Genomic DNA, 19,580 nt, shown 5'->3' with positions numbered 1-19,580 from the left:
CCGCCGCCGGCCCCCCGCTGCCAGCCAATCCGCGCCGCGCCCCGGGCCCGCCCACCGCGCCTTAAAGGGGCCGCGGTCGGCGACCCCGCGCGGAGCCCCGAGCGCACCGGCCCGGTCCGGTCCTCGCCTGGCCCTAAACATCCCCCCACCCCAGTCAAACCACGCGGGTTCACCTTCACCCCCTCCACTCCAGCTGGTCCAGTTCCCTCCCACTGTACCCAAATTTGCCCAGTTCTCCCTCACTGTACCCATGCCCAATTCCCCCTCATGTCACCCTAAACTGGTCCAGTTTTTCTCACACTTCCCCCCAAACTGTCCCAGTCGCCAATCATGCCCCAATGAGTCCAGTTCCCCATCACCACCCCAAACTGGTGCAGTTCCCCTTCATACCCGTAAACTGGTCTAGTTCCCCATCCACCCTCCAGCCAAAAAACCTCCTTCCCCTTCACGCCCCGAACAGCCCAGCCCCTTCCTGTCCCCACGGCCCATCATCCCTCTCCATGCCATCACCCCTTCCCAACCCATGGCAGTCCCTGCCGCACTCAGAGCTGGACTCACACTCAGCAAAAGCACCGCCACCGCTTTATTCTCCGACCGCCCGCTGCAGAGCCTCGGCCGCCGCCGCCACGCGCGGCTCTGGACAGCGGCCCCTCCGCCGCGCTGGGCCCGCCAGTGCCTGCAGGAACCCCTCCATGTCGCTGGGCAGCGCGAAGGCAGGCGCTGCCCGCAGGGCCGCGGGCACTGCTGGCACCACGGCCTCCAGCCGGGCCACCACGTAGCGCCCACGGGCCGCCGCCAGCACCGGCACGGCACAGGACAGAGCCGCCGCGAACACCTCGCAGGGTGCCACAGCACAGGGGACATCATCAGGGGCAGGGCTGTGCCGCGGCCCAAGGCTGCTTTCAGCGGCCCCGGCCTCTGGCACAACCCTGGCCCCGGCGTCCCACTGCTGTGCAGCAGCCACGGCTGCCGGAGAGAGCAGCAGGATGATGGTGTCACTGTCACGCAGCGCCCGGTGGTGCTGGGCGTGCAGCCAGGGCAGTGGCCCCAAAGCTGCCACCCCGCTGCCACCGCCCGGCGCCGCCACCACCGTGAGCCCCAGGGAGTGCAGAGCTGCCATCAAGGCACACGCGGCCCGCTCCGCCACCGGCTCTGCTGCGTGCACCAGCAGGGCCCGCCGGCCCTGCAGAGCACCTGAGGGGGAGACCGTCAGTGCCCGGATCCCTCTAGGCACCCTGTACCCACCCTGGGCTGGGAGCCCACGATGGGACAGCCCGTACCCTGCCTCTGTCACCCAAGCCTGCAGCACCCCCTGTACCCCAGCTAAAGAACAGCCACGAGGGGAAGCAGCTGAGAACACCACCACGAGTCCCCCAGCCCCCTTGCCAAACCCTTTCCCTACCCTAAGGGACAGAGTGGTGGGAGGCAGGTTGCAATCTGCCCCCTCCCACCTTCCATAGGGTTCTCACCCTCTTCTCTGTTTCCCTACACCCCTAACTACCCTGTCAAGCAGGCAAACATGAACTAATCTGAGTGGGGAACCCCCTCACTCTGTCCTCTGACCCCTCTGGGGAAGGCATTGACTGCCCACTCCCCCTGAGGCTCCAGGCTCAACCCACACTCACCCTTGGAGCCATAGCCAGCCCTCAGGGATTTCAGCCATCCTGCAGGGAGGAGAGGCAGTGAGGTCCCGGGGGGGTCCCAGGCCAGGCACAGCCCCCAGAAGTGCCCCACTCACCTTTCATGTTCTCCTTCTTCATCAAGAGCAGCAGGAGGAGACAGGTGGCTCCCAGCAGCACCCCCATCCACACCAGTGCCCAGTGGGTACGCAGGTCTGCAGGGCAGGATCTGCATCCACCAAGGGGCCCCGGCACCCAGCAAAGGTCTCCAGTGGCTCCACAGAGGGGTTCCCTCCCTCAGCCCTCCTCCTCTCCCCCACCGTGGCTGCCAACACTCACACTTGTGCAGGGGACAGGCCCAGAGCACAACCCCAGTTCTGTTCGATGGGTGCCACAGCTGTGGGGGACACAGGGACATGTCAGACACTGCCCACTCCCTTCCCACTGCCCACAGCCCACTCACACTGACCTGCTGGCACTGCCCCACTGCCACGTCCCGCTGCAGATCCTGCTCCAGCAGGCCAGGCTGCCCTGCTCCCTGCACAGGCACAGCAGGTCAGACAGCAGTGCCACCACTGCTGGACACAGGGCTCCCTGTGCCACCAGTGCCACTGCTGCCAGGACATGGGGTCCCTTCCTCTTTACCCTGCTGGTGAAGCTGGCAAGGGGTGTGCAGGCACCCCGCTCCACGGCACACAGTGAGGCATTCCCCCCGTGCTGCAGCAGCAGGAGGTCATCGGGGCGGCCGGGCAGCGCTCCTGGGAAGGTGCCAGCTGGGGAGGTGGCAGGGGAGGCCAAGGAGGGGTCCCACCCAGCTGGACCCACAGGCTGGCACTACCCTCCCACCCCAGCAGTACTCACGGTCCCGCAGGCACTGGGTCAGCCGGACCTGCCCACCGCTCCACACCTGCCCAGAGAGGATTGATAGTGCCTGGGGGTGACGTGGGGCTGCCCGTGGGGCAGCTGTGGGGCAGAGCAGTGTCCTACCTGCACACAGAGGTTGGGGTGTGGCCACAGCCCTCCAAACTCCTGGGGTCCCTGTGAGTGCAAGGGATGCTCTGCAACTGTCACCACCATCCTTCTCAAAGCCCCCAGAGCCCCACAGAGCCCCACTCACCTTCCCCCCAGCAGGCTGCTGCAGGCCAGGGAGGGGCTGGCAGGGCCCGGAGGGCACTGGCTGCCAGCAGGGCACCAGCTCAGCCAGGAGGTCGCAGGGGGCTGAGAGGGAGCAGGTCAGCACCTGCCCCTCGATGTGCAGGACCAGCCGGCTCTGCGCCCACAGTCTGTCCCAGGCCTCAGCATCTGCAGCAGCACCAGGAGAGGAGTGTCACTCCGTGTGGGGTCTCCTCAAGTCCCCCTGTGTCCCAGCCCCCTAAAGCCCAGCCTCAGAGTGAAGGTACCATGAAAGAAGGGGCACAGGGTGGCCCGTAGTGGGTCCTGGGTTTCCAGCCAGACCTGGGAGTGGGGAGAAAGACAAGAACAGCATTCATGTTGTGACCATGACCTGGCTGGCCCCCTTGGGATGCCAGAGGGAGATATATGGAGCTTGGAGCCCCTCTTTAATGGCCATTTATCCTGCCACCCCTGCAGTGCCTGGTCGGATATCCACCTGCAGGCAGAGACAGGGCAGCACCTCATCGGCAGGCAGGACATGGTTCACAGGACTGCTCTGCTATCAGCAACCAGATGTGGGTCACCCCGTGGAAATTGCCACCAGCAGGGTCACCCAGGGGGATCTGCTCCCAGGGGACCCTCTCCCAGCACACTGCCTACAACACAGACATGGCTTCTCGGGAACGGGGAGGAGGGCAGGGACCAGAGAGCACAGAGGGTGGAGGGTCAGGGAACAGGGTGCATACTCACCATGGTCACCACACGCCCTGGCCCACTGGCACCATGGCTACGGTTGTGGTAGAGCCGGAGGGTGTAGCTGTGCCCTACTGCAGCCCCCTCCACCTCCACAACCACCTCCTTCTGCCCCGGGGAGACCTGCAGCCTGGGCACTGTATGAGAGGCAGCTCAGGTCACCCAGCTCCTGGCACTGCCCGCCCAGCACCGTGGCATGGGGCATGGACCCCCAGGGTCACTCTTGCCCCTGGTGTCCACTGCCCAGTTCTCCCCAGGGGACGCAAACCAAGGCGGGGTGACACCAGCACCTACCTTGGCACTGGGGGACAGCAGCCTGTGCTGCGGGCCACGAACAGTCTGTGGGGACAATGAATCAGTGGGCAGCAGGGCTGGGCCCACTGCAGGGCACCTGCTGGGGCTTACCTGGCACCCGCTGCTGCTGGCTCAGCCTCTGCCGGCCCCGTGAGTTCATGTAGGCTGAGATGTGCAGTTCGGAGCCCAGCGGCGCCTCAAAGCACCGGAAGATCACCCAGCCCTGGGCAGGAAAACCACCACCCCACTGCGGTGAGGCACCGGCACCGGCAGCACCCACCTCCCCGGGGCACGGGAACGGGACCCCCACACCACAGAGATGCGCCGATGCCAGCACCCACATCCCCAGTGCCCAGGGACTGACAGTGTGGGGACACTGATCCCCGTGCCCCACAGCTACGTACCACGCTGCGGCCGCGCAGTGTGGGGCCCAAGGGTGCCCAGACCTCCACGGCCACGCAGCGGGATGAGGCATACGCGTGCCCAGAGAGCAGCAGCAGCCCAGTAACGTTGGGCTGGGACGAGGTGGCCCCCGTCGCTGGCGACCACTGTCCCCCATCACCGCTCTCCCGTGTCCCAGAGGTGCCCGGCTGCACGGAGAGGCGGGACTCGGTGGCGGTGCTGGTGGCAGGTGGCAAGGCCAGGCGCACTCGTGCCTCCAGGCAGGGCACACAGGCCCTGGGCTCGGCGCAGCGCAGCGCCGGCTCCAGCCGCAGACGAGCCAGGGCCAGCTCGTGCCGGGGCCCCGGGGGCTCTGTCCCGCACAGCACGTCGGTGTCTGGGGGCACAGAGAGGGCAGCATGGGGGTGGAGTGCCCATGGCCTGCCTGGGGTGGGGGCCAGGGCACGGTGAGGGCACTTACCCAAGAGGCGGCAGGTGAGGCCCTGCGGGAGGCAGGGGTGAGGCCGGCCGTGGTGCCAGGTGCCCGATGCCCACTCGCCAGTGACACCAACCCACCTGCGAGCAGGCCAGGGTGTCGCGGGGGTCCCCACGGCCGCCCGCCGACCCCACCGCCAGCACCAGCAGGAGCTGCCCCAGTGCGCGCATGGTGGGGCCGGGGCCTCGCGGTGCCCCGGCCCCACGCTGGCGGCTCGCCAGCAGCCGCTCTCCCGGCTCCACGGGCCCCACCGCCGCCGCCGGCTCCCGCTTCCTGCTCCGATCCCGGACACCCGGGTCCTTGCGTGGCGTCAGCGGCCGCCCTGGGGTGGGGCCTCCCGCTCCCGCACCGGCCGGGAGGGCTCCGTGTCCCGCCACCCTGGGGAGGGCTTGGGGCCCCACGGAGCCGAGCTGGCTCCACGGCACGGGCACGGCGCCAGGCTGGCCCCAGGCAGCCGCAGCGGCCGTGGGACACGGTGTGGCGGCCGTGGGACACGGTGTGGCGTCTGTGGGACACGGTGTGGTGGCCGTGGGACACGGTGTGGCGGCCGTGGGACACGGTGTGGCGGCTGTGGGACACGGTGTGGCGGCCGTGGGACACGGTGTGGCGGCCGTGGGACACGGTGTGGCGGCCGTGCCGGTACAGGCTGGGCCCAGCCGGGTCCGTGCTGGAGAGGAGCACTGGGCAGCCCCCAGTCCTCCAGGGCACCAACAGATCTCCCCCGGTACAGCAGAGAGACAACAGGGCGGGGTGAAATAAGACCTTTATTGCTTCCACCCCAGACCAAGTCCTGCTGGCAGTGTCGAGGCAAAGAGCCGGGCCGGGATGTGCCCAGCACCGCCCCTCTAGCCACCTGTGCGTGGGCAGGGCAGGGAGCCTCCCCATCTCTCAGCTTCTTCTGCACCTCCCCAACTCCTTGCTTGGCTGTGGCGTCCAAAGGGGCTTCTATGGGCTCTCCTCTGGAGCAGGTCCCTGTATGGGAATAAAGCTGCCCCTGCTCGGGACAGCATCTCCGCTCCTGGCCACAGATGACTCGCTCCGGCCCCAGCAGCACACTCCATGACTGAGGCCAGTCCTGCTTGGACTCCCGCAGCCCTTCCTGAGGCACCCATGGGTGCCCCTCCTGCCGCTGCAGTGGGCACATGCTCACCTGAGCCCTGCCTTTTCCTGGCAGAACCCCTGCCCTCACCGGGGGCTGTGCCCAGCCCTGCACCCCCTGCAGCCCCTCTCAGGTGCCAGCAGCTGCCCCGGGGGGCCGGGCCGGGGGACTGCCCTCCCTAGCCCCCACCTCCAGCAGCCGAGGCAGGAGGCCCCCTGCCCTGCCCCAGCGGCAGTGGCGAGGGGCCGGGGGGCTGCCCCGCAGGGCCCCCAGCAGGCCGGGCAGCTGTCGGGGCAGCCGGTAGGTGGGCAGGGGCCGGAGGGGTCGGGGGACATCGCGGGGGCTGCAGAGCCGGCTGAAGTATGCCAGGACCCACCCGCCGCCGCGGCCCGCCGCCCCCAGCTCCCCGTGCAGGAGAGCCATGGCTGCCCCAAAAATGTCATGGGCATCCCCGGGCGTCCCGTCGGCCATCCCGACCTGCCAGCGATGGAAGAGCCGGGCACTGCCACGGCTCCAGAGGAGGAGGACGGTGCCACGCTGGCGGCCCACGCGGCCCCGCTGGGCGTAGAGCCAGGGCAGGGCGCCCGCCTGGCCCAAGCCACCCGCTTCCCACAGGTCCAGGCGCACGTCGCAGCCCAGCCCCGAGCGCAGCCGCTCGGCCAGGGCACACACCAGCCCCAGGTGCTCCTCTGAGTCTGGCGAGTACAGCAGCAGCACGGGGCGCCTGCCAGGGACACCTGCAGGGTGGAGGGGACAGCAGTGACAACTCAGCCCCATGTCCTACTGGAGCTGGGATCCAACAGCATCCCCTGGGATCCAACAGCATCTGCCATCCACCACCCTGGGACCCCCTGCAGCCCAGACGCTGGCACCCCCTGTCACTCCAGCCCCTCTTGCCATCCCTCCTGCAGCCCCCTTGGGTGCTCCTCACCATCACTTGGCCTCCAGGCACCACGGCAGTTGAGGAGCAGCACAGTCACCACCAGTCCCAGGGCCAGCACCAGCCCCAGCAGCCCGAAGTGCCTGCGGGAGACTGGGAGAGGGGCAGTAAAGGGGCTGTCTGCCCATTTCCACTGCCCCCCGAGACCCCTCCAGGACCCTCTCTCACCATCGGGACAGAGCAGCTGCTTCCGAGCAAAATGCACGTCCGAGCGCCACACCTGGGGAAGGGGCTGGGTAAGAGGGGGACCGTGCTGGGTCCCCCATGGCACAGATGATGCACAAGGGTCTCCTTACCAGCACGCAGCTGCCCAGGACCTGCACTGGCAGCAGCAGCGCCAGCTCCCCCGGAGCAGAGCCCTCTGGCTGCAAAGTACGAGGGCAGGGTCAGTGAGGGCCTGTCCCCACCACGTCCCCCCAGCCCTGCACCACTCACCTGTGTGACAGTGTAGAGAGGGGCCTCGGGCTCACACTGCCCACCCCGGCGCTGGCACAGGGCTGCACTGAAGGCTGCAGGGATGCGGGAGGTGAGGTGCAGGTGCAGCTGGAGCCCCCAGACACTCACTGAGACATTCCAGGCAGTCTCTGTGGCCACCAGAGAGAGAGGGGAGGTTGCAGGATGCCCAGCAGGGTGAGGGCTGCAAGGGACCCCAGGGCAGGGCTGTGCTTGCCTAGGGCTGCCCCACCCATAGGACTCACCTGGCTGGTGGGGACACTCCACATGGCTGCTGTTCTTGTAGGAGAACTGAGGGGAGGTGGGATCAGCAAAGGGCAGGGTGAGCTGCCCTCACCCACCACAGCCACACAGACCATTCTGAGATGGTGCCCACCCACCACAGGGGCTTACTCGGAAGCAGAGCTGGGGGTGCACGTCCACCTTGTCCAGTACATACATCTGGAACAAATGGAGAGTGTATCACAGTTACCATCTCTGACCCACCCACTGCCCTGTAGGGACCCTGAGATCCAGTGGATGCCCCAGCAGGTGACATGGTCCCACATCCTGTGACACCTCAAGATCAGGAGCCCTCACCTGCTCGTCCTCACTGGCTGTGGAATTGGGGATGTCGTGACAGGGTGCAGCCTCATCTGCTGCCTCCCTCCAGCAGAGGGTGGCCCGTGGGTGCAGGGGGCAGCTGGCACTCAGCGCCATCGCCATCTGGTCCTTGCTGCTGGTGCTGTAGTCATGGAAGCGCACCGAGGACCACAGCTCGGGGCCATCTGTGGGGCACCACATCCGTGGGGTGGGGACACAGCCAGGGACACCCGTGGGACTCAGCTCCCCTCCCACAGGCACCAGGCACTCACAGGCATCTGGCCGGTCACGGAAGGGGCAGAGTTTGCTCCGTGGGCTGTCGTGGTGGGAGTAGGAGGCCTGGGGCAGCAGAGCGTGATGGTCAGAGCAGGATATGCCCCCCCCATGCGAGGGCAAAGGGGCTCTGGTGGCTGTAGGGGAGGGCAACCCACCTCAATGCACAGGCAGGGCACCAGGAACTCATAGGGCAGTGAGATGTGGTGGCCTCCTGGCACCAGCACCTGCAACATGGAGAGAGCATCAGCTGGCAGGCATTGTGTCCCCCAGTCTGGGACGAGGTGTAGGAGGGCAGAGCCATTACCTGCTGGTGGAAGGGCCGGGGCAGCTCCTCACACTCCAGGGCCAGCTGGTGGCACAGCCGCACCAGGAGGGCAGGACCCGCGGGCACCCACACCTCAATGGCCCGCACCTCAGGGACCCACGCATGGGTGAAGACAGGCCCTGCAGAGCAGGCAGGGGTCAGCTGGCACCGGCGTCCCCCCAGGACACCTCCCAAGCCCCTCAGTCTCACCGGGTGGCTCAGCGGTGACCATACGGCTGCAGCTTAGGGCCAAGCCCCGATCTGGGATGGTGCGAAGGGAGACGAGGACTCGCCGGCCGCTCTCTGCCGGGAAGCAGTCGAACTGCACCTGCCACTGCGGGGAGCGGGGGCTCAGCGGGGGGACTCGGGGCCCCGTGTGCCCGCTCCTCCCCGCCGCAGACTCACCGCCGAGCTGCCCAGCTCCCGGCGTCGCTGCCAAACGTGCAGCCAGCCAGCCCGGTTGGAGCCCAGCTCCAGGAAGGTGAGCTGCAGTCCCCGGACACCGCCGAGCTCTGGCGAGAAAGCGGCGTGGGGTGGTGACACGGGTGGGGGGCCTGGCTGTGCGTCCCCAGCCGCGGGGATGCCCGGCCTCGCCAACCCCGCCCGTACCTGAGGTGGGCAGGGCCAGGCGCACCCGCAGGCAGGGCTGGCAGGGCTGCGCGGGCAGGCACAGCCGGGCACGGCTCAGCGACAGCGCGGGCGGCTCCAGCGGCGGCCCGGGGCGGGCAGGGCGGCGGCAGCGGGGGCGGCTCAGCGTCCTGTCGGCTGCAGGGCGAGAGCAGACGGGGGCGGCCGTGCGCCCGGGGTCCCGCGGGCAGCAGGAGCCCCGGGGACTGGGAGTGCTTGGAAGGGGGAGCGCCCCGGGAGTCCCGGGGAGGTGTAGTCGGAAGGGAGGTGCCCCGGGGATCCAGAGTCCTGACAAACCGGGAGCCTCGGCGATTCAGAGTCCTCGGAAGAGGGAATCCTTGGGGTTCGGGAGTGCTGGGAAACAGGGAGCCCCGGGGTCTTTGGAAGGGGGGAGCCCCAGGAGCCAGGAAGTTTCGGGGAACGGGAGTCCTCGGAAGCGGGGAGCCCGGTGCCCCGGAAACCTGTAGCGCCCCACCCCCGATCCCCACTCTCCAGGACCCAGCAGCCGCGGGCAGGGGATGCCCCGCCATCCCGCGCAGCCCGGAGCCGGTGTGGCCGGGCAGGAGCAGCCCGGCTGACAGCCCTGCCCCGCCGCTACTCACCGGTGGCCCGGCACTCCTGCAAGCAAAGAGACGGGGGTGAGCGCGGCGCCGCCCGCCCCACCTTCCCCGCCACCTCCCTTCCCCGGCGCTCACGAAGTTGGCGGAGACCCGGAGGCGGGTCACGGCGGCCCCGGTCCCGGACGGCAGCAGCGGCAGCAGCAGCAGCGCGGCGGCAGCGGCGAGCAGCACCGGGCGCCCCATGGCCGAGCGCCGCCGCTCCCGCCCCGCCCCGGGCCGGCCCCGCCGCATTCCTGCACCGGCACGTGCGGCCCCGCCGGCCCCCCCGCGCCAGGCGGCGCTTCCTGCGGCGCAGACACGCGTGGGAGCGCGGACGGTGCTTTATTTCCACAGAGCAACACGCGGAGGAGGGGGCACGCACCCCAGGGACCCCACACGGCCCCAGCCCTCGGGGGGTCCCCCTTGCATGCGAGCCCGGGGCCGTGGTGTGGCTCAGACACCCACGCCGTGGTCCCCGAGGATCCCCCACCCACCGGAGCTGCGCCAGCGCCGCCCCACAGGACTGAACTGCAGAGCTGCAGCCCCTCACGGAGCCCACCTATCCCCGCTCATTTCTTCTTCTTCTCCTGCGTGCTAGTGAACCAGGAGTCCAGCAGCTTCTTGCTGTAGTAGAGCTGCCAGCCATGCACCTGTGCGGCCACCACCACCACCAGGTACATGACCGAGACGGCCGAGAAGCCGAAGATGAAGCGGTAAGCTTTGCCGTGGCGGTACAGCTGCTGCGCCATGGGGAACATCTCCATGGCCCCGTAGATGAGCGGAGCGATGGAGAAGAGGCCGGTGCTGATCATGGAGAGTACCAGGTAGCTGATGTTGTTGCGGGGGAAGGACAGGAGGCCCAGGAGGGAGGGCAGGATGCTCAGCAGGTAGGGATACTCCCACTGGTAGGGCATGGCCACCTGGTCGTGGGGCAGCAGCTTGAGGTGCCCCACGACCATCTGGGCCAGGAGCAGCAGCCAGATGACCACATGCGTGTAGATCAGCTTCTTGATCTCCGACTTGAGCGTCACGCTGGGGAGAGAGTGCGGGGCCATCAGGGCCTGCCGGGCTCGCGTGTCCCCCCGGAATCCCGGGAAAGGGGACACCTACCTCATCTGGTAGTGCGAGGCCACGCGCTCCCGGTGCTGGAAGTCGCTGCCGTCGGTGCCGGCGGCGCGGGGACCCCCTCGGGAGGCCATGGCGCTGTCCTGGGGAGACGCGGCGTCAGACGGGGCCGCGCTCCCCGCCCGCCTCCCCGGCGCAGCCCCGGCACCAGCCCCCCGGGCCTCCCTCCCACAGCCCCGGCGCTCCCTCCCCGTGTCCGCCCGGCCCTCCGGGACATCCCCGCGGTGATCCCCGGGGGGTGTCACCCGCGGCCCGCCGCTGCCCGCCGTGCCGCACCTGCGGGCGGGACCCTGTGCCCGCGCTTCCGCCGCTCGATGGCCGCGGCCGCCCGCTCCGGATGCCGGGGGCGCCGCGCGGCGCAGGCGCGGCGGGGCCGCCATGGCGGGCGCCGGGAGCGCCGCCGCCGCCGTGGCGGGGTCAGCGGGGCTGGGGGGGTTCGTGGGACGCGTTATGTGCGGGTGTGTGTGCGCACGTGGGGTCTGTGCCCAGGGGTGTGCTGGCGCCTGGAGGGGCACAGGCGTGGCGGCTGCCGGGAGCCCGCTGGGGACGCGCACGCGTGGGTGCCCAGGGGCTGTGAGGGTTGTGGGGCTGGGGATGTGCCTGTGGGGCTGGGGAAGTATGAGGGTGTGGAGAGGAGGGCGGACAGTGGCGGGTGAGATTTATGGGCACGCAGAGTGGGGTGCTGAGGGAAGCCCCCCTGTGTCCCCCTGCCCGCTCCATGCCCTGCAGGTGGAGGCGGCTGCTGGGCCCCAAGGAGACGCTGAAGCTGTTGGAGGGCTCCGTGGTGCACCGGGAAGGTACCTGCGACAGGGGACAATGGGGGCAGGGGACACGGTGAGGGAGGTACGTCCTGACCAGCCTTCCCCTCGCTAGGAGCCCTGCTGGCACTGAGCAAGCCCCCCGGCCTCCCCGTTCTGGGTGAGTACAGGACAGTGGGGGGGCTGCAGGGGTGGGGGTGTCTGCGTGGGGGGCTCACAGGTGCTGAGCTGCCACATCTCCCCAGGGCGTCCTGGGGACCTGAGCCTGGACGCGCTGCTGCCGGCACTGAGACGACGCCTGGGCCTCTCTGCTGAGCTCCACGTGGTGAAGGCTCCTGCCAGGTGGGTAGGGGGGTTCAGGCTGGGGGTCCTGGTGTGGAGCTGGGGCTGCCTTTCCCCCTCCAGGTTTCAAGCAGTCATGTCCCACAGGGAGTATTCTGGCCTTGTCCTCCTGTCCAGCTGCTACCACACCACTAAGAAGCTCCAACAGTTCTTCACCAATGCTCGTGTGAGAGGCCAGTACCCTGCCACGTATCGGTGAGTCCTTGGGACCCTGCCATGCTTGGCATGGGGGTCCTGTCCCCTTCTCACCACCTTACCCTGCAGTGCCATCACCGTGGGAGTCCCGGCAGAGGTGGAGGGCGAAATCTCCACGGGGCTGTGCTGGCAGCAGCAGGGGGACAGAGCCATGGTAAGGGGGTGCCAGTGGGATGGGGGCACAGGGGATAGCCCAGGAGTGCTGAGGGCTGTGCTCTGCAGGTGGTGCCAGTCCCGGCCCCAGGACGCCGCAGCCTGGCCAGGAAGGAGGTGAAGAGCACCCTGACACGCTACCGGGTGCTGCGTGCCCTGGGGGGCTGTGCCCTCCTCCAGCTCCAGCCCAGGACGGGTGAGTGGCCTCCCAGCACCTCTGCCACCCCAGGCATGCTTCCTGACCCCTGCAATCCCGTTTTCTCCCCGCTCCTCCCCAGCCTTCCCAGAACAGCTCCAGGTGCACCTGACACAGCTGCTGTGCCCAGCCCTGGGTGACCATAAGCACTCCTCCCGCGTGGGCAGGGTGCTGGGAGAGCCCTTCTTCCTGACCCCGGAGACTGCCCCGCCCCAAACACAGGTACGTGGCCAGGGTGGAGCTGGGTGGGGCATCCAGCACAGCCCTCAGAGATCCCACTGAGCTGCCCTCTCACATTGCAGGTACTGGACGAGGAGTTGCTGTCCCGGCTGGGGCTTTCTCCACGGCAGCTCCATCACCTCCCACTGCACATCCACCTGCAGGAGCTAGTGCTGCCCGAGGGCCCCCTCTGTGCCCCCCCACCACCCTACTTCCTGCACACGCTGCGCTGTCTGGGGCTGCCTGAGGACTAGGAGCCCTAGTGCTGCGGGGGGACACCCACTCCACCCTTCTGCTCTCTGCCACCCCATTAAAATCCCCCCCGTTGGGGGAGCCAACAGGATCCCACCCTGTTAGAATGCAGCAGTGTCATCACCCACCGCAGCTCTGTCTGGCAGGGGCAACCACAGGCAGGAGCAGAGGCAGCTTTTCCTGCCCCAGTTCCCACCCACAGCCCCATCCCAGGGGCAGTCCTAGCCCTCCCCACAGCTCTCACACAGAAGGTCTGGGACAGACTCCTTATCACAGAATTATATTAAAGCGCGGGAGGAGCTGGGTACCACGGCACAGCAGTGAGAGCTCTTTGGGATCAGAGGCAGCCAGCATTGGCTCAGCAAGGACAGGCAGGGAGCTGTCCACGCCTGGGGGTGTCTCAGTGTCCCAAGTTTTCTGCCTCCCATTGGGAGCTGCTGTGTCCTTGTGCTCCAGGCACGGGGTCCTGGTGCTCTGTGCAGACAGAGGTTGTTTCAGGGGCTTGGCATGGGGTAAGGAGCGTGCAGAACCCTGGGCTAGCCAGGGGTTTCTGGGGGTTCCCCGGGGTGGTGGCATTGGCACCCAATCCAGGGAACAGCCAGTGATCTGGGGCAGGTGACCGAGCCGTGGCAGCCCCTGCCTCCCAGCAGAGGAGCCCCGAGGCTTCGGTGGTGCTGGGGGGTCAGAGCTGAGGGAAGGGCAGTGGCTCTGTTGCTCCAGAGGAGGCAGCTTCTTAGCTGCTGCTCTGGGCTGGGTCCCCTGGCTGGTTCTGCCCCTTGAACACGCAGAGGACTTGGAGGCACTGGGCACCACGGCAGGAGATTGATGCCGTGCTCTCTGGGACACCTGGGTGGTTCTGCCCCTGGGGGACACAGAGGACTTGGAGGAACTGGACACCATGGCAGGAGATCGATGCCGTGCTCTCCGGGACACCTGGCTGGCTCTGCCCCCTGGGGACAGGGCGAGCTTGGGGACACGGGGCACAGTGGTGGGGAATTGACGCTGTGCTCGCTTGCGCACACGGGTGGCTCTGGCCCCTGGGGACACAGAGAGCTTGGGGGCACGGGGCACAGTGGTGGGGAATGGATCCCATGCTCGCTTGGCTACATGGGTGGCTCTGGGCCGTGGAGACACGGGGTCATGGAGAGTATTGGCCACAGGGGTGGGGGGCTTGTCCTGGGCTTCCTCTTGTGCTGACTGGAGGTTCTTCAGGGAACAGCCTTTGACCATCAGCTTCACACGTGCTGACAGAGGCTTGGGCACAGCTGCCTGCAGGGAGACAGCACATAATGGGGGGCTCAGAGTGTCTGGGGGGGGGTGTGGCCCCCATCCCCCCAGCCTACCTCCTTGTAGATGAGCTCAAAGGCTCCAATGGAGCAGGTGGGGTTGTCCTTGCGGTCGAGCACGAGGCACAGCGTGTCCCGCTGGACATTGGCACAGAGCCGTCGGGTCACTGCCGAGGAGGGGCTCATGGTGGGGCAGGAGTTGATCTCCAGCAGCCAGGGCTGGCAGTTCTCCCCGACAACAAAGTCTGCCCCATAGAGCTCGAAGTTGCCCTTGCGGAAGCGCACCCGGTCCCGGGCGCTGCGCAGAGAGTTCAGGATCGCCGCCTTCATGCCGGGCACCAGCACCTGGTGCCAAGCATCCGCCCGCCCCAGCTGTGCCAGGTACTCCTGGAACTGCTTGTTTGACCAGATCTTGTCGGGGGGCACACGGGGGTCCTGGTCTGGTGACGTCTTGTACCACTTCTGGACGGAGACGTTGCAGAGGTGCCTGGCACTAGGGCAGGGAGAGGGGCTGGGTCAGGGGGTGCCAGGGTGCTGGGGTGTGGGGAGCCAGGCTGGCGGCACTCACCGCTCCAGGTGATGCAGGGAGAAGGGCCGGGAGCAGAAGCGCAGGTAGCAGTCTTGGTAGAACCAGACAGTCAGTGGCTTCCAGTCAGTCACCACAAACCACTGCCGGATGTCGAATTTGGTGCCGAAAATGGTCAGCAGCCGCTCCACGTACTTCTGCACCACCCATCTGCCCACCTGCACCGAGGGTGCTGTGCAGCTCCATGCCAGCTGCAGCATCTCCTCCAGCCGTGTCATGCAGATGATGCCTGGGAAACACAGTCATAGTGGGACCCCTCCTAACTGGGGAGCCTCTGTGTGCTCCCCACTTCCCCCAGCCTTACCCCTGCCTTGGGATTCAGCGCCAGGCTTGAGGATCCAGACGTTGAGCTTGCCCTCCATGTCGAGCTGGGGCAACTTCTCTGCCAGACTGTGCAGCAGGTTCTGGCACTCCTTCCGCTGCTGCCTGGTCAGCACCAGCCCTGCCCCCTCGCTGTGGGGGGAAGGGGGCTCAGCAGCAGCCCTGCCGTGGTGCCCCGTCCCCCCATCCTACTCAGCACTCACTGTGCCACATGGTAGTACTGCTGCAGGAAGTGGTCCCAGTCGATGCATGTCCTGCAGGGGGACGGGGTGTTCCTGTCGATGTCCTCATGGTGCAGAACACCCAGGTGCTGCTTACAGACCTCCAGGGCTTCCTCCACCAGCTCAGGGTACAGGGGGGAGCCTGGGCGTGCTGTGGAATGCTTGGGGTGAGAGATGTGACTCCTGTGCCAGCTTTGGGGCCAGACCTCCCTGTGGCATGGGTGGCTTTGGGTGCATGGGGATGAGGTTGGGAGCAGAGCACCGATAAGCTGGGCTAGCAGGAGGGCATGGGGCATCCCAGGCCACAGCCATGGGCAGAGGCTGTGCCTCCAAGCTCAGCCATCAGTTGTCCCTATCTCTGTACTCTCTGCCATCATCCCCAGGCACAGCTCCATGTACTCACCTTCCCCTGTGGCAGAATTTGGGACCTGCTCAGTCCTCACTGGCCTGTCCCCAGCCTCCTCCAGGGCCAGTTTGAGCAGGCTGCGTGCTGCTGTCAGGCGGAAATCCTCTGCAAGAGGGAGGCATCATCCCCAGCCAGTCCTGCACAGGACAGTGGAGCAGTGGGAGCACAAGGAGGGACAGGAGGGCAACATCCTTCAGCTCACCAATGAAAGCTTCTCGATCATCTATGGTCCCCAGCCGGTAGCACCGGGGGAAGAAAGTGTTGGGGTCAGCTTGCTCGATCCACGGCAGGTTTTGCAGGCTGAGGCACAGCCCCTCCTGTTCAGAGGAAGTTGTCAGTCCCTACTGGACCCCATCCCCTTCCCCCAGGGCTCCAGCCTCCCACCTTGGTGGTGAACGCGTCCACCCGGCCGTAGTGGTTCAGCACGCTGTCCTCCTGCAGCAGCTGACGGTCAACGGCCTCGAGGAAGTTGGTCCAGATGAAGTTTGGCAGCTGGTCCCGTGCCAGGTAGGACTGGCGGAGGGAGGAAGCCAGGGTGGGACACAGAGCCCCCAGACCCCACCCTTGTCCCCTGTCCAAGGCCGTGCCCATGCCCGGGGCAGTGGCAGGGCTCAGCCCCAGCCCTCTCTGCTAACCATGAGGTCATGGATGCCGTTGGGGTCGTCATCACACTGCTCTTCCTCCTTCTCAGCAGGTAGCCACGGGTAGTGCAGGGGGTCTGGGGTCCCCAGAAAAGGCTGTGCCCCACGTGGGTGCAGCAGCACCTCCCTCTGCCTGCCACCGCCATCAGCTGGCCCCGCCTGCAGCCGCTGCCTGCTCTGGTCCCCGCAGTGCTGCTCCAGCTGCCGGCCCGGGCCGGGCACCTTCCTCTCCACCCAGCCCCGCGCGCGCAGCAGGCGGCGGATGACGGGGTAGGGGCCCTGTACCATGAAGATCTTCTTCTCCTGTGCAGACACCAGTGGGCTCAGCCCGCCCCGGTCCTGGTTCTGCTGGCTCAGCTCTCCTGAGCCAGAAATGCAGTAAATGCGAGCAGGTGGCATGGGAGGGGTGTGAAATCAGGTCCCTCACCTTAATGGCCATCTCCACATACAGCTTGGCCTTCTTGAGCTGCTCAAGGTTAAGCAAGCGCTGGCAGCCAACCTGGTGGCTGGTGGTGGTGGCTGCTGAGTGCCCTGTGAGGACAGCCCTGTCTGAGCCACTGTGCCCACGTCCCACAGGGCAGGCACGGAGAGGTAGAAAGCACTGACCTGCCTGCCTCTGACCTGACCTTCGGGCCCTTGAAAGGGTGGTCTCCGACCTGCTGAGCCTTGTGCCAGTGTCCCAGCTGCCCCGCACAGTCCCAGGGTGCCCCACTGTGCCCTTGTCCCCAGCCTCCTGGGCCGGGGGGTGGCTGAAGTGTACCCTGCTCAAGTGCTGTCCCTGTCTGGGGGGCTGTGTGCCTGCAGTGCTGCTCTCTGGGTCACGTTGTCCCATGGCAGCCTGAGGAGAGCTGTGGGTGGCTCTTCCTCCTCTGTGCCAAGCAGGTTGGCCTATTCCCCTGTCCTGCTGGGGATTTAAGTCGGAGTCCAGCACAGGACATGGCTCTAAACCCCAGTACCACTCGTGTCAGGATGCAGGATGTGGCTCCCCCAGCCCCAGCACCACTGTGATGTCACGGCTCAGCTCCAGCCATGATGGCTCCACTGCACAGAAGGGGGGGAACACAAACAGCCCCCACCCAAACCTCACACCCTGCCCAAAATCCTTTTGTGCCCCAGAACCCAAGCCCCTTGCTGCCCCCAGGCCGACTTCAAGTCCTTTCATACTCCCCTGACACCCCCCATGGCCCCTCACATGCCATCAGGGCTGACCCCACTGTTTGGTGCTGCTGCACTGTGCCCCTCCAGCTCCATTCCTGCTCCCATCCCATGCCCTCCCCCATCCCCGGCGTGGCCCAGAGCGGCGGGAGGGAGGAGACGGAGGCGGATACAGCAAACAAGACCGTTTAAAAAACAAGACGAGACAGGGGCAGCGGCCGGGGCCGCGCTGCCGCAAGCAGGGGCTGCTCCCGCCCAGCCCAGAGAGGGGCGGGCAGGGCCCGGCCCCGCCCCGCGGTCCTCGAGAAACGGGAGCAGGCACAGGCACAGTGCCCGGCGGGCACAAGCACGGGGGAGCCACGGGGTCCTGCACCACGGCCTAAAACTGGAGAGAAAACACAGCTGTTAGTCCCTGCTTGCAGCCTCCGAGCACCCTCACCGCCCTGCTGGCACCTGCACGGAGCTGAGCGTGGCCACTGCTCACAGGGATCCGTGCTCAGCTTCTCCCACTGCCTCCCCAGGCACGGCACATCCCTCTCAGCACCCACCAAAAGGGTCTCATCCCCTAGGGCTGCTGCTGCCACCGAGCAAGCTCTGGGGGTCTCAAAAGCTGGCAAAGGGGATAGGAGCGCCTTTAGCATCCTTTCCTCACTGTCCCCAAGAGGTTCCTTGGGCTGGATGCCACCCTGTCCTCACTAACGGGACAGGGGGACTCTAGGCACAAGGCCACACTGGCTTTGACCCCACACCCCAGTCCAAAATCAGAGACCCCTCCTCCCATTTCAGAGCTCACGTTCTTGAGGAACTCCTCTGCCACGATGCGGGCCCTCGCGTTGACAGAGAGTTTCATCTCGCTGATTTCCTTGTCAATCTCCTCCATGAAGTGGATGACAAAGTCCACCAGCTTGTGCTTGTACATCTGCTCCGTGTGGAAGTTTGTGATCAAGAAGCTGATATCATAACCCTGCACAAGAGAGAAGCACCCTGGGCTTTAGCACCCAAACCTCTGGCCTCGCCAGCTCACACTGGACCCCCCCAGGGCCAGGAGCAGAGCCAGGAGCTGTCTGTCCCCTCCCTGTCACCTCACCTCCACGGGCTTCCTGCGCAGGATAAAGAAGTTCTCAGCCCTCATCATCATAAAGCGCATGAACTTGTGGCACAAGATCTTCTCGATCTCGTCGGCCTGGAGAGAGAAAAGGGAAGTGAGGCTTGCCCGGGGCTGAGCCGGCAGCCCCCGGCGCGCGCCCCTGACCTGCTTCACGGCGATGCTGACGCGCACGGAGTTAATGGAGCCCTCGATGAGCACCTTCTCCTTCTCGTTCCTGCTGATGATCACCGGCTGCAACAGCAGCTCTTTGCTGCTCCTGCGAGCGGAGGGAGGGCACAGTGACTCAGAAGGAAGCGGGCAAGGGGAGCCGCAGGGATCGCGGGTGTGCGGGGGCAGTGCTGCAGGATGCTCCCGCGCCCCCAGGATGCTCCTCCTCAGGGCAGGCGCTCCCTCGGTCCCCGGCCAGACCCCCTTCCTCCTCCCCGCAGCTCCCCGGCTCCCTGCCGTGTCCCTGCGGGCTGGGGGTGGCCAAGGCGCGGCAGGACCGGGCCAGCGGCCCCCAGGGCGGGCAGCCGGGGCTCGGCAGGGCTCTCCGGGCGCTCCCTCCCGCCCCCGTACCTGACTTCCACCTCGGGCTTGTTGTGCCGCTCCACCACCTGCGAGGAGAAGTTCTCCAGGCACAGCGCGGCCTGCAGCGTGGCGCGCACCGCGTTCAGGTACGGGCGCAGCGTGGCGGTCTGCGGGGACACGGCGGCGGCCTCAGACCCCCGACCGGAGCCCGGCCGTCGGGTCTCGCCCCCCGCCCCTGCCCCAGCCCCCGACCGGAGCCCGCTGCCCCCGCAGCCCCGCTCGCTCGGCCGGGCCCGGTCCCGAGCCTCCCCCGGCTCCGCGCTGCCCCGGCCCCTCCCGGGGCGCCCCCCGCCCTACCATGGTGGCAGCGGCGCTCCGGTCCGGCCAGGCGGAAGTGGCTGTTCACCTCTTCCGGGATGCTCGGCACCTCCCACTGCGGCGGGAGGGAGGGGGTGCGGCGGGAGGCTCCCTCCCCGCGGCCTGGCCCCCCCGCGGCACGGAGCCGGGTGGCGGCGGCGAGACTTCGCGCGGCTCCCCCCCGCGCCGCGCCGCGCTTGGTACGGGCCTGTC

The 19,580-nt window shown here is 67.3% G+C and overlaps 6 protein-coding genes across 7 annotated transcripts; 1 reads left to right on the top strand and 5 right to left on the bottom strand.

Moving 5' to 3' along the window:
* Positions 1-560: 560 nt before the first annotated feature.
* IL17RC (interleukin 17 receptor C) lies at positions 561-5,800 on the bottom strand. The gene is given in 19 exon segments (XM_064431737.1): positions 561-1,194; positions 1,626-1,664; positions 1,739-1,834; positions 1,959-2,016; positions 2,089-2,157; positions 2,265-2,377; positions 2,481-2,526; positions 2,607-2,657; positions 2,737-2,921; positions 3,020-3,074; positions 3,229-3,291; positions 3,483-3,622; positions 3,780-3,824; positions 3,891-4,002; positions 4,184-4,557; positions 4,642-4,663; positions 4,737-5,102; positions 5,104-5,323; positions 5,721-5,800. Coding segments are annotated over 19 exon segments (2,745 nt in total). The 3' UTR covers positions 561-583.
* Positions 5,413-9,860, bottom strand: IL17RE (interleukin 17 receptor E). Of its 2 annotated transcripts, XM_064432791.1 has the most exons (16): positions 9,633-9,860; positions 9,540-9,555; positions 8,920-9,075; positions 8,716-8,822; positions 8,521-8,644; positions 8,311-8,450; positions 8,162-8,230; positions 8,003-8,069; positions 7,728-7,915; positions 7,542-7,589; positions 7,394-7,439; positions 7,131-7,279; positions 6,992-7,060; positions 6,864-6,915; positions 6,687-6,788; positions 5,413-6,492 (listed from the first exon to the last, which is right to left on the bottom strand). In XM_064432791.1, the coding sequence occupies exons 1-16, from the start codon at positions 9,786-9,788 to the stop codon at positions 5,885-5,887; spliced, it is 2,097 nt and encodes a 698-aa protein (XP_064288861.1). In that variant the 5' UTR covers positions 9,789-9,860; the 3' UTR covers positions 5,413-5,884. The 2 variants fall into 2 exon arrangements, with proteins under 2 accessions (XP_064288861.1, XP_064288860.1); XM_064432790.1 differs by having other exon boundaries at positions 6,687-6,915.
* On the bottom strand, positions 9,860-11,065 carry JAGN1 (jagunal homolog 1). Its single transcript, XM_064432807.1, has 3 exons — positions 10,938-11,065; positions 10,647-10,744; positions 9,860-10,568 (listed from the first exon to the last, which is right to left on the bottom strand). Exons 2-3 carry the CDS (start codon positions 10,733-10,735, stop codon positions 10,106-10,108), a joined length of 552 nt encoding a protein of 183 aa, XP_064288877.1. The 5' UTR covers positions 10,736-10,744; positions 10,938-11,065; the 3' UTR covers positions 9,860-10,105.
* On the top strand, positions 10,996-13,091 carry RPUSD3 (RNA pseudouridine synthase D3). The gene is made up of 9 exons (XM_064432806.1): positions 10,996-11,077; positions 11,391-11,458; positions 11,535-11,579; positions 11,665-11,761; positions 11,849-11,956; positions 12,026-12,110; positions 12,179-12,305; positions 12,388-12,527; positions 12,608-13,091. Exons 1-9 carry the CDS (start codon positions 11,040-11,042, stop codon positions 12,776-12,778), a joined length of 879 nt encoding a protein of 292 aa, XP_064288876.1. The 5' UTR covers positions 10,996-11,039; the 3' UTR covers positions 12,779-13,091.
* On the bottom strand, positions 13,047-17,421 carry TTLL3 (tubulin tyrosine ligase like 3). The gene is made up of 10 exons (XM_064432781.1): positions 16,665-17,421; positions 16,232-16,540; positions 15,981-16,109; positions 15,799-15,913; positions 15,594-15,701; positions 15,173-15,341; positions 14,953-15,101; positions 14,631-14,877; positions 14,120-14,555; positions 13,047-14,045 (listed from the first exon to the last, which is right to left on the bottom strand). Exons 1-10 carry the CDS (start codon positions 17,067-17,069, stop codon positions 13,047-13,049), a joined length of 3,066 nt encoding a protein of 1,021 aa, XP_064288851.1. The 5' UTR covers positions 17,070-17,421.
* Positions 17,422-17,562: 141 nt separating this feature from the next.
* ARPC4 (actin related protein 2/3 complex subunit 4) lies at positions 17,563-19,527 on the bottom strand. The gene is made up of 6 exons (XM_064432808.1): positions 19,368-19,527; positions 19,059-19,177; positions 18,645-18,756; positions 18,480-18,575; positions 18,186-18,356; positions 17,563-17,777 (listed from the first exon to the last, which is right to left on the bottom strand). Exons 1-6 carry the CDS (start codon positions 19,368-19,370, stop codon positions 17,772-17,774), a joined length of 507 nt encoding a protein of 168 aa, XP_064288878.1. The 5' UTR covers positions 19,371-19,527; the 3' UTR covers positions 17,563-17,771.
* Positions 19,528-19,580: the final 53 nt, after the last annotated feature.

Source organism: Passer domesticus, chromosome 9 (genome assembly GCF_036417665.1).
Source record: "Passer domesticus isolate bPasDom1 chromosome 9, bPasDom1.hap1, whole genome shotgun sequence".
Taxonomy (NCBI): Eukaryota; Metazoa; Chordata; class Aves; order Passeriformes; family Passeridae; genus Passer; species Passer domesticus.
The sequence above is the reverse complement of the archived record's forward strand: the minus strand, read 5'-3'. Positions and strand labels throughout refer to the sequence as shown.

Excerpts from the sequence above, each read along its gene's own strand:
- IL17RE (XM_064432790.1), bottom strand. The coding sequence starts at position 9,788 with ATGCGGCGGGGCCGGCCCGGGGCGGGGCGGGAGCGGCGGCGCTCGGCC. Across the intron at positions 8,231-8,310 it reads CCCGGCCCTTCCACCAGCAG|GTGCTGGTGCCAGGAGGCCA; the intron begins GTAATGGCTCTG and ends TCCATGTTGCAG. Across the intron at positions 8,070-8,161 it reads TGCCCTGCCTGTGCATTGAG|GCCTCCTACTCCCACCACGA; the intron begins GTGGGTTGCCCT and ends CTGCTGCCCCAG.
- JAGN1 (XM_064432807.1), bottom strand. The coding sequence starts at position 10,735 with ATGGCCTCCCGAGGGGGTCCCCGCGCCGCCGGCACCGACGGCAGCGAC. Across the intron at positions 10,569-10,646 it reads GCCTCGCACTACCAGATGAG|CGTGACGCTCAAGTCGGAGA; the intron begins GTAGGTGTCCCC and ends CTCTCTCCCCAG.
- RPUSD3 (XM_064432806.1), top strand. The coding sequence starts at position 11,040 with ATGGCGGGCGCCGGGAGCGCCGCCGCCGCCGTGGCGGG. Across the intron at positions 11,078-11,390 it reads GCCGCCGCCGCCGTGGCGGG|GTGGAGGCGGCTGCTGGGCC; the intron begins GTCAGCGGGGCT and ends CATGCCCTGCAG. Across the intron at positions 12,528-12,607 it reads CTGCCCCGCCCCAAACACAG|GTACTGGACGAGGAGTTGCT; the intron begins GTACGTGGCCAG and ends CTCACATTGCAG.
- TTLL3 (XM_064432781.1), bottom strand. The coding sequence starts at position 17,069 with ATGGGACAACGTGACCCAGAGAGCAGCACTGCAGGCACACAGCCCCCC. Across the intron at positions 14,878-14,952 it reads CGCTGAATCCCAAGGCAGGG|GCATCATCTGCATGACACGG; the intron begins GTAAGGCTGGGG and ends TGTGTTTCCCAG. Across the intron at positions 14,046-14,119 it reads TTGAGCTCATCTACAAGGAG|GCAGCTGTGCCCAAGCCTCT; the intron begins GTAGGCTGGGGG and ends GTCTCCCTGCAG.
- ARPC4 (XM_064432808.1), bottom strand. Across the intron at positions 18,757-19,058 it reads AAGCCCGAGGTGGAAGTCAG|GAGCAGCAAAGAGCTGCTGT; the intron begins GTACGGGGGCGG and ends CTCCGCTCGCAG. Across the intron at positions 18,576-18,644 it reads TCAGCATCGCCGTGAAGCAG|GCCGACGAGATCGAGAAGAT; the intron begins GTCAGGGGCGCG and ends TTCTCTCTCCAG.